At 39.2% G+C, this 10,550-nt stretch overlaps 2 protein-coding genes across 4 annotated transcripts in view; one reads left to right on the forward strand and one right to left on the reverse strand.

Annotated features, from left to right (window-relative positions):
* The window catches only part of LOC137278200 (uncharacterized), a 250,335-nt gene that overhangs the window by 165,419 nt on the left and 74,366 nt on the right, over positions 1 to 10,550 (reverse strand). The gene's annotated exons all lie outside the window — the stretch shown is intronic.
* On the forward strand, positions 2,339 to 10,188 carry LOC137278199 (uncharacterized). Of its 3 annotated transcripts, none has more exons than XM_067810401.1 (17): positions 2,339 to 2,422; positions 2,824 to 4,078; positions 4,189 to 4,343; positions 4,431 to 4,553; positions 4,676 to 4,798; positions 4,940 to 5,023; positions 5,189 to 5,292; positions 5,554 to 5,649; positions 5,942 to 6,022; positions 6,175 to 6,294; positions 6,525 to 6,723; positions 6,864 to 7,010; positions 7,472 to 7,557; positions 7,664 to 7,734; positions 8,048 to 8,302; positions 8,487 to 8,563; positions 9,213 to 10,188. In XM_067810401.1, the coding sequence occupies exons 2-17, from the start codon at positions 2,868 to 2,870 to the stop codon at positions 9,236 to 9,238; spliced, it is 2,958 nt and encodes a 985-aa protein (XP_067666502.1). In that variant the 5' UTR covers positions 2,339 to 2,422; positions 2,824 to 2,867; the 3' UTR covers positions 9,239 to 10,188. The 3 variants fall into 3 exon arrangements, with proteins under 3 accessions (XP_067666502.1, XP_067666503.1, XP_067666504.1); XM_067810402.1 differs by having other exon boundaries at positions 2,348 to 2,422; positions 4,189 to 4,325; XM_067810403.1 differs by having other exon boundaries at positions 2,369 to 2,416; positions 2,818 to 4,078; positions 4,189 to 4,325.

A 10,550-nucleotide genomic window follows, 5' to 3' on the forward strand; every position in this document is an offset into this window, starting at 1 on the left:
CCGAAGGATGTTTTATGTTCAGTGCATGTTCCTTTGTATCTGTTTGTGGCACAATGTTCAGTCTAATGTTTTCCCATGACGCTGATCTGTTGTTTGACTGGTACGAACTATCGACGGATTATCGACGTATACAATTAAGGTTGCCCTGATACCGGTGATCAAAGAAGAGTGACACAACCGATCTGCATTTTACTAGACTGGAGAAAACAAGCTTGGGGGGGAGATTGTTTTTTCGTCTTTTTTTAAAATTATTGGAAAACTTGTTTTCACGGACAAGATTCTCAACATCAGAAACATCCTTAGTGCATCTCGCGACGGCTGTGCGCTCAACGCAGGACATGATGACACAGTCATACCTATACATACTCACTAGACATGCTTTTCACCAATCACTGAGAGAGATCAGCATGTTATTTGCAAAACGTCCTACTAAATCATGTTCTCTCGATCCACGTGATGGCTTATTATAAACAGCCCACAGGCCGTCACACAAACTAGTACATCCACAGTGAATCAGTCACTGACTCAATGCCAAGTATCACCGTCACTGAAGGAAGCACTAATAACGCCTCTTGTAAAGAAGCAGTATTAGAACCAGGTGTCTTTCAGAGCCACCGTCAAGTTCCAGATCTGCCATTCATTTCAAAGGCGCTGCAACAGGTTCTATCGACAGAAGTAGTAAACTGACTGACACAACACCTCCTGAACAATAATCTTGGTGATGTCATGCAGCCGCCATACAAAATACACCCTCATTTTGTACTCAACATTTAGCATAGAAAACCGAGTCAGTAACAGCTGCAAATCTGCCTACTAACATCTGAGAAACAACCGACAGATTAGCAGGTACATGGACACACCACCAGTAAAATGCCATGTGAATCACGTATGGACTGTTGCATCAATCTACTCTATGGAATACAGCAACAGTACATGGACAGGTTACTGTTTGTTCAAAACACAGCTGCCAGGCTCAAATCCAGTGGATTCTCCATTGTCATACATGTTACACGAGGAGGGCTAAGAATGTAATCACACAATATCACAGCTTTATGCCTTTTTGATATAATACTGGCGATTTGGCGTGCCTTATTAGAAGAATTGTGCACTCAAACTTGTAGGATTTATGTTGGCTCTACACAGTTAGTATGACCAATATAAAGTATGTTCTCAGGAACATACATGAGAACACAGTCAACACGATGCATCATTGCTAGTGTTTCTCTTGTTCCATTAAAAATGTATCACTACTCAGATATGTTCTTATTCCTTGATTATGTACTACACTTCTGTTACTATTCACGTAGTAGGTGTTATTGTCAAATGGTAGACCAAGTAGTTTATACGTAATTGTGTTTCTTAATGTTGTGAATGTAGAAATCTGAAGACAGTAGTAAATTCTGTTATTATTACCTAAGCCTTCCACAATCAGCTTCTGATATAACTTACATTTATACCAGAAGAATTATTGAAGTGAATTATGCTACTTATAGCTCAGTAACACCTTTGTCAACATCCTAATAAGAGTCGCCAGGGTCACCAACAATGCCTATGGGCTTGACACACAGTTCCGATATGGGAAAATGTAAACAGGTTTCTATCATGGTATTTAGTCATATGAATAGTGGGCATGGTACCATTACACAACGAGCCATATGCATATGTAAGACTGACTGTCCAAGTACAGATCCTTAGGTAGCGGTATTTGACACACTGTGTTACAATAAGACCATACCATGGTGACAATATGAATGTGTTGTTTTAACCTACGATGATTGAAATAATACATTCAATGCAGATATGAACCACGTATATAATTTAACGTTCCTGAGGTGTATGTAATTTAACACAAACATGTTATCCTAGTCTGTCTCGGGGCGGTGGGGTAGCCTAGTGGTTAAAGCGTTTGCTGGAAACGCCGAAGACCCGGGTTCAATTCCCCACATGGGTACAATGTGTGAGGCCCATTTTCTGGTGTCCGCCGCCGTGGTATCGCTGGAATATTGCTAAAAGCGGCGTAAAACCAAACACACTCACTCACTCACTAGTCTGCCTCGTAGTCCCTGAACCATATTACATTTTGTTACTACATAGCCCCTCCTGCAATGCGGAAACCCAAAATGAAGCAAGTCTAAATTTTCAGTCCAGACTTAAGTTCTGAATCTCTGGACTTCCCTGAGACTCCTTTTCAGTTTAAAGGGTGTATTTGTTACAATCAAAATTATATACCTTCCGAGACTAAGCATTATGCTAATGCTATGCCAGCGTACTGTGGGCAATACACGACTGCACACGTACGCATTTAGATTGTACATGTAAACCCGGAAGATTAACACTTGACACGGTGGATCTATTTTGGGATGACCTGGTAAAACCATTATAACGGTGATATTCGCTTTTGAAACTGATGTCCTTTCTTCAGGTAAAACATGTGCTGTACTGTTACATGTTAAGTTAAAGTGTTAATGTTGCTGATTATTGTATCCGTGCTATCGTTCACCTCTGTTAGTGGTCATGCAGTCATGCAGTATGACTTAATTTCTTACTTTCGTTTTGTGAATTGATCGTCAGACTGATATATCAGTTGACAAACATCATGTAAAACACGAACATTACCACTTAACATCCTACAAATGCGTTTCAAAACTGAGGTTTTGTATCCTTAAGCAATGACAGTGTAAACAGGAATCGGTACAAGCACAGCTATTATGTACTAGGTTTAACTGCCATTGATTTTATGGTTGTGGCTTTACATGTACCGCATGTAAGACATTTATATTAAATTTGACATACGATCCACTTAATGTGTATGTATACCTTCAGGTTAACAAATATAAAGAGACAATAACGTTTGATGAACAGTCACTATGGATGGTGTCTTGGAAGAGCGATTCTGTTCTATTGACTCAGAAATATCAAATCAAAGCCGGTACTTGCAACAGCAGTTTGAGAAACAGAAACGACAGAATGAAGAAATTCGAGAGGCAGTGTCTCAAATTGAGAAAAGACTAGGCACACCAGCAACAGAAGACATAATCAAGCTTACTGCTGATACAACAAATGGAACGGATGGTGACAAACGAACGGTTGACGATTCAGCCTTCCCTAAATCTGTCGACAAGCAGAATCATCTCACCACCACAGGTGAAACACACAATACAGAATTCAAAATACAGACGGTAACCTATTCAAAAGACGAAGAGACGAGTTGCATCACTCCTCCTATGACAGCTGCAGCAGAAGGCAAGGCACACCTGGGCATGCATGAAAGAGATGTCATTTCGAGATATGGTAACAAGGACTCACAACCAAAGGTAAACACTGTGGGAACCAAGCCGCTGCATATTGAAAACAGAGAATCGGAAGACTCCGTGAAAAAGGAGCCAGTGGTACGGCATAAGTCTAAAACTGTTCCCCACAGAACAGGACATGGTAATGGACAGATCAGAAACATCCTCAATGAACAAATAACTGCTGCAATGCAGGGAACATTACCCAAAGCCAGAGAAGTTTCTTGTAAAAAGGAGGAAGTGAAAAGCAGTGCCACAAATATGTGGGGAGTAAAGACAAACAATCCCGCCAGTGGGAATAGTGTTACTCAACCTACAAACCTTAACAACACATACACCAATACTATGGAACAATTCGAAGCAGACGAGGACCATGGGACTGACTACATGGAAACATGTACATCAGCATGTACCGAATTCCCCGACTTGTCTTCTGTGACTGTATTTTCCAACAATGATGACCAATCTGACTATGACGTTGACATGTATCTGTCATATCCAAGTGGCATGGGGAATGCACAGCTTGTATACACCTACCTGGTTACTCCGTTGTTATGCCTTCACAACTGCCACGTGCTGAACGTACGGGAAACACATTACACTCTGACTAGTCCCAATGGACTGCAGAAGGAATGGTCGCGGATAGATAAGTACCGGCCGGGCCAGAAACCACCTGACTTGATGAAAGATTTACCTTATGCACTTGTACCACTATCCAGGCCTATCAACTTTAGCGCGAAGCAACTTCCTACTCGGAGCCCACGCGAACTAAAAGAACTTGTGCAAAGGTACGGTTTATATAACTTACATTTAAATACTATTTACCTTTAAGCGTCGATACATGTTCTCACATTCTATTCATATCAGAATTAATGCATTCATCTTATGTATATTTAAGATCAAAAGTTGTGGTGTCTAAAGACAACTCCATTGGTTCCCCCGATGGGCATCTGATGCATATTCTCTATCAAATGAAGGAGATCGTCGGTGACGATGCAGATATGTGGAAACCTGTCGAAGAGACTCTCAGGAAAGGTCAGAATAAATGCATGCGTATATCTTTATTTGCCCTTTGTCTGTGAATGATGCCTGGGCAGATATATTGTTAAAATATTATATATTTAATGATTTGTGCTTCAGAGGAGATACCAGTCCCAAGATGTGACGCTGGTGTCGATACAATTTTGTGTCTCGACAATTCTGGTACGATGCCAAGACAGGCTTACATTCAGATCAAGAAATTGGCAATTGACTTTATCAACGGTACGTGTTTACAAAAAAGAAAGCCCTCCCCTTTGCAAATTACTAACACATAATTTTGGAAATGGAATTACAGAAAAAATATACTGTAGTCATTTATCGATTTTATCACATGCTATTTTTAGGTATCGAAGATGTTGCAGAAAAACATGATCTTGAAGAAAATATAGGAGTGGTCACTCTTGGTTCCAGGGCAACTGTGCTTCATCATTTATCAAATGATTATGGAAGTCTGAGGGAAATCCTCGGTAAGCCAAGACATATGTAACAAGTGAATGAAATGAATTCAATTAATTGCTGTTTGATAAACAATTCGTAAACATGTGTTATGTGATGAACGCAGATGGTACTAATATATATTGTTTTCAGTGCGCGTCTTACGTTTTCAGATGAAGTCGAATGCGGAGGTGTTCCAACTGATCACTGTATTCAACTTCAAGGACTGTTGGTGTGTCTTGCAGCCATGACAAAAGGTTAATATTGACCGAGAGAGAGAGAGAGAGAGAGAGAGAGAGAGAGAGAGAGAGAGAGAGAGAGAGAGAGAGAGAGAGAGAGAGAGAGAGACGCACACACATTTACATTTTGTTTGTGTTTTCACTTACGATAGTGTTTTGTTAATGCTGTCATCACACTTTCAGGTGGAATATGTAATTTTGGTGGGAGGACAACTGTGCCCCCTCGAATTATCCTTATAACAGACGGACTGACAGTTGGGAAAGTGAACCAAGCGCAAACAAATCATGTAAGAAATAAACTATATTTTTTTCTGTCATATATAGTAGGGCTCCACAATATTCTGCTCAAAGATGTACATGTATATCTGAATCTACAGAGGAGGTCTAAGGTGTGTATTCCTGAGTATCAAACAAATAGCCATTAATAATAAATCGCCAAATCCCCTTTCTTAACACATGAACCTATTTAGGAATGATTTCTTCAATAACCACGTCTACTGTGGGTCTCACTTTATTAAACTTGGTTCGGATCACTCGTTTATCACCAGAATGGGGAGCCATTTTATACTGCTCTGGATCACATGCGAGCAAGGATCAATGCGGTGGGTCCAATTCAAGTAGTTCCTTACGGAGGAGCAAAAGAGGTTGGTATTGAGATTTAACAATAATACGTGAAGTCTGTTTCAGTATGATATCAGTTGACAACCAAAATACTGAAAGATACATTCCTCTGTTTTACCTCCTTGCTAATACATGAACAACCACATGCCATAAATGGTGAAAACGCTAACCTATTTTACATATTCTGAAGAGGAAATTGGAAGTACTTCAATACTGAATGACCCAAACGTGATCTGCTATTATTATACAGTATATGTTTTTAGAGTTAAATATATTCTTTTTGTTCTGTTGATTTTATGATATTGTCTTTGTCAGGCCTTCATAAGTAGGATTTTGAAAAGGTGCAATGGGAACCTGACTAGTGTAACAGATGCTTGCAAACACCACTGGATTCAGGTTTGTATGATCGTTTTGAGTTTTTTTGTGTACAAACTTAGTGTGTATGGCTTGGTTGCCTATGTCGACATAGGCATATGCGATGTCACAAAATGTCTAATGCAGCATCACAATTCATGAATGTTCTCATTTGTCTAACATTTCTATTTCAGAAAGTCAGCGCTCAGATCCTTGATTTTATCATTAAAGAAAAAGAAGGAAAGGAAACTGAGACCCCAGATGCAGAGACAGTTGTGGCAGCCGTGTGTTCTGGATACAGTCACAAAGACCGCGTAATTCGTTCTTTCTGATTCCTCATTTGTCTTATACGTTCTTTCTGGGGATATTGCCATATCTGACCATTCACATTTCACTAAGATAAGAAGCAACAGACTTATGTTCGGTATTTAGTAGGTTTATTATATTGTCTTGTCTGTAAATAAGTACGTGTTTTAAACTGTTTCAAAATTAACAAAATTAACATCAATACTTTCATATGGATGATACTTTTTAAATGTTTCAGAAACAGATTTCCAGAATTGTCACAGAAAGGCTGAATGAAGTGAACGTATTCTTAGGACTTACAGACGAGTTTGACAACGTCTCTATCAAGGCAGGCCTCCCTGATCTCGGGACAAGGGTGGTTCGAGGACCTGACTGGCGTTGGGACGACCAAGACGATGGGGGCGTAGGGACTGTTATCAATCATGGAGAAGATGGAGGTCCGAGACATATTCTTTCACCAGACAAGGCTGATAATAGAGTCCATAATTGTGGAAACAATTCAATACACATGCGCTATTGCTATGCAGAATATTCTATAATGGTCTCTTCTTTACTAAGCTGCTGTTGATGTTTACAGAGTCTCTGTGGTTGTCTTGGGACAATGGCTTCACGAACGTGTACAGATACGGTGTCAACGGCAACTATGATGTTCTCATCGTAGATGACCAACCTCGCTTGGTTGATCAGGAGGGTGCCATTGACATCGGGGTACAGGTGGAACGAGGTATATTGTAGAGTGTTCGCGATAACGTATATGGAAGTGTCTACATTGTAAAACTTGGTTTACACGTTTGGAATGACACGTTGTTAAATGCAAGCACGTTTTGGATGGATTACACCCGGAATTCGATTCCACATGAAATGAGGGAAATATTGTGTAAGAACACCTACTCACAACACACAGAGACTAGTGGTCTGGTTCTACTTTGTTTATCCCTCTGATACACTATGCATCACGTGGCTTAATCCAAACTATGAATAGCTTTTAAAAAGTGGTCAGTGCAACATATTTTTAGGAATAGATTTGTTAGATATATTACATGTTAAGATACGGTTTTGTGTCACATCCAACTACAGTATATAATGTATTATAAGCAGCAAATCCGTTTTCATAATCATACACTATTTTATCAATATAACTGAATTTACAATTTCAAATACTGCCTAGAAACTATACTTTTTCAGGACCAGACTGGCGATATACTTCAGGACAAAATGACAGCCTTAGATTACATGGTACAGTCATACGGAAAAAGAACGATAGAGTCCTGGTATGTTTCTCAATATACGCCAACAAGCATGACTGCTAAACAGCACGGTATTAACATAGTAGTTACACAAAATCTATCATGTTTTACGCATATAGCTCTATTTCAGGTTATATGGAACAATTCTACAATTCATGCATACAGATTTGGTGAAGATGGGAAATATGAAGTAGCCATCCGGTGAGACATTTATCATCAGTCCGTACATGTGCTTGTCCACTCACGAACTGTCTACTGCATATGTCTACTTATCTTATCATTAGCAACCAATTACAGAAACAGTTATCTTTGCATTTTCATGATCATGTAAGCTGTTGCGTTTTGACAACTGTTTACCTTTCCCAGGTATAGAAGCAATGTAGAACGTAAAACGTTGCTGGAACCGGGTACAGATCTATTCAATATGCTGCTGATTGGTTATCTAAATAGAAAAAGGATGTTCCTGCCGCAGTTACAATGTCGTAAAATGGGCTTTGTATTTTATATGTTTAAGTGATCCCCGTATGTGTCTTCGGGAACATATGTCACGTGTGGGCACTGACAAGGAGCATTGCCCACAAGGAACAGAGGAATCAGATAGCAAACGTCCAGAAGGTGAATCAGACGACATGAGTGATTCAAGCGTGTGGCAATGGCTTGGCAAAGACAACCAATGGCGGTCATATTCGGAGTTGAACAACACAAAACTGAAAGCATCTTACAAGAAAAGACCTGGTGGGTCATGTCTCATACAAAGGGATGGAACAAGGTAATTATATATATAAGTGTTTTTTATCAGATGTTTGTTACAACAAATATTATCAATAATATCTATATCTGTTGTTAGTGTTCACACATTCTACAAAACAAATATCAGTATTACGTACAAGATTTATGGCATGAGGCTATTTCGTTTTGTCTGGTCCACGTTTTTACGGATTATATATTTTCAGTTTCAGGGTTATATTCAAATCACTTGTTGAAAAATCCATTGAAGATGGCTCAACTTCAAATGTGAGAAAAGTTGATGGTATGTGCTCATTAGCAAAAATCTTTCGTACACATGCACGCATGTGATTAGGTTTTGGGGTAAACCAGTAAATAACCTATTATTTCCATTTTGATAAATGAAAGGAATTGTTATTGATAAATAGCATGTGAAACTATACCATTGGATTTCATCTTACGTTTAAGAACCTCTTTGATTTTGAAATTCAACCCACTTGGATAATTCAACTGTAATTATCAGGAAAAGCTATATGAGCACTGTTTCGACAATATGGTATATTCTCCAATGAAATGGAAATATTACTGGACCTGAAGCTATATCCAACTGAGGGTATTATCTGAAACAACACATCCCCTAAAGCACAGGTTTTTAAGCGTACAAGAGTTATGTCCCTTTCAGTAGCCATACTGTCCATTCATGTGAAATACAGTGCGCGCGGCACTGCAGCGGATACAGGAAATGCCCTAAAGGGTAACAAATTTCTAATTACCGAGACCAGCTTGGTAGTTACGGTTTCAAACGTGCCAAACTATCCCATGTTACACGGGAAATTGCCGTGTAGCCAGTAATAACACACTGTAAGTAATTTGAATAAAATAACAATGGGTGTATCTTTTCATCCTTTTCGTCTTTTGTGAGTGATACATTCACTGTTTGTTACATTTTCCAGTTGAAGTTTCTCAGACGTCCGAATGAGCAAGTGCTGTGAAGGATTTGCTGTCATCAATGGGCTTACGTTACATTCGCAGAATTATCTTATCTTATAAGACACAGTAAAGCAGTGTCATAAAGAAGGACATATTCATGCCTTCCAAGAGGGATCCACACAACAGCACCCACTGTATCGGAATGCTTCCACGGCTGCTGGTTTATAGTACTGACGGTCAAGGCCTTCCTTTACATTGTTTCAACATGGTGACTCACTCGCGCACGATGAGCGTGGCAGACATTATCGATATTGTCTTCATACGCCGCAGTGGGAATGCCCAGCCAGAAATAGACACAACTGGGTTTTCCCAGACAATCCATTCCTCGAGAACTCTATACAGGCTGAACAATACTGGCTGACTGTAATGACCTAATGTTGAACACATGTCGGACATAACTGACCCATGTTTGTGCGGATGTAACAAACACGTCCATGTAGCTTTTATTCAAATACCTGAAGATATGTATATATTTTTCATCTTTAAGAGCTAAGAGTTTGTTTCAACAACAGCTTGTGAAAACGTACAAGGAAAAAGCACAGGGATATAATTCTTACAACATCTTTATTACTCTTACCCAAACGAAACTTTTACGAAAGCATTTATGTGATTTAAATAACCCACTTTTTTAGAATCAGGTCTCATATAAACTGTTACTTCTGACTGGTGTCTGACAAATGAAATTGACTTCAAATATAGTTTTTCGTTAGAGAGCCTTTGCTGCTGGGATTTATCAATATTCTTACGCACATGATCAGATCTTAAACAAAATTGGCAAGAAATTACGATGAACTCCAAGCTGTTTTTCCATGTCCCCATCCTTTGTTTAGGGAGATGATGTATAGTGTGACAGGTTTGTGTGAAAGTACTCGTACATATTGCAGCATGGTTTTGTATAACATGTATTCCTCTCTCAGACAATAAAGAAAAGGAATGCGTTATGTGTTGTTATGTACTGGGTAAATTACACTTCTGAAAGTTTTACGTCAGTTGAACATTCTGTGTACTGCTCACTAAGCACACCCTGTACAACTAGTACATTGTACTTCCTGAAACACGAACATGTTTTCAATAATCTGCTTGGGTGAAAGTGTTCTACGATGAAAGATCTGGAGCGTACATGTACACTGAATATGCAGCACAAGTGAATGAAGTGCTCCGCACGCATGAGCGTCATTTGTTATGTTTTGTCATATGCCATATCTCGGAAACATAGAATACACGCTATATTTACATAATACCAGTTTCCAAATGCACATACTTGCAATTTAGCATACAGCATATTGATCTAACTTTATACT

This window comes from Haliotis asinina, chromosome 3 (assembly GCF_037392515.1).
Source record: "Haliotis asinina isolate JCU_RB_2024 chromosome 3, JCU_Hal_asi_v2, whole genome shotgun sequence".
Classification (NCBI taxonomy): domain Eukaryota; kingdom Metazoa; phylum Mollusca; class Gastropoda; order Lepetellida; family Haliotidae; genus Haliotis; species Haliotis asinina.

Coding starts and splice junctions, on each gene's coding strand:
- LOC137278199 (XM_067810401.1), top strand. CDS start 2,868: ATGGATGGTGTCTTGGAAGAGCGATTCTGTTCTATTGACTCAGAAATA. Junction 5,650..5,941: donor CTTACGGAGGAGCAAAAGAG/GTTGGTATTGAG, acceptor TGTCTTTGTCAG/GCCTTCATAAGTAGGATTTT. Junction 8,303..8,486: donor ATACAAAGGGATGGAACAAG/GTAATTATATAT, acceptor ATATATTTTCAG/TTTCAGGGTTATATTCAAAT.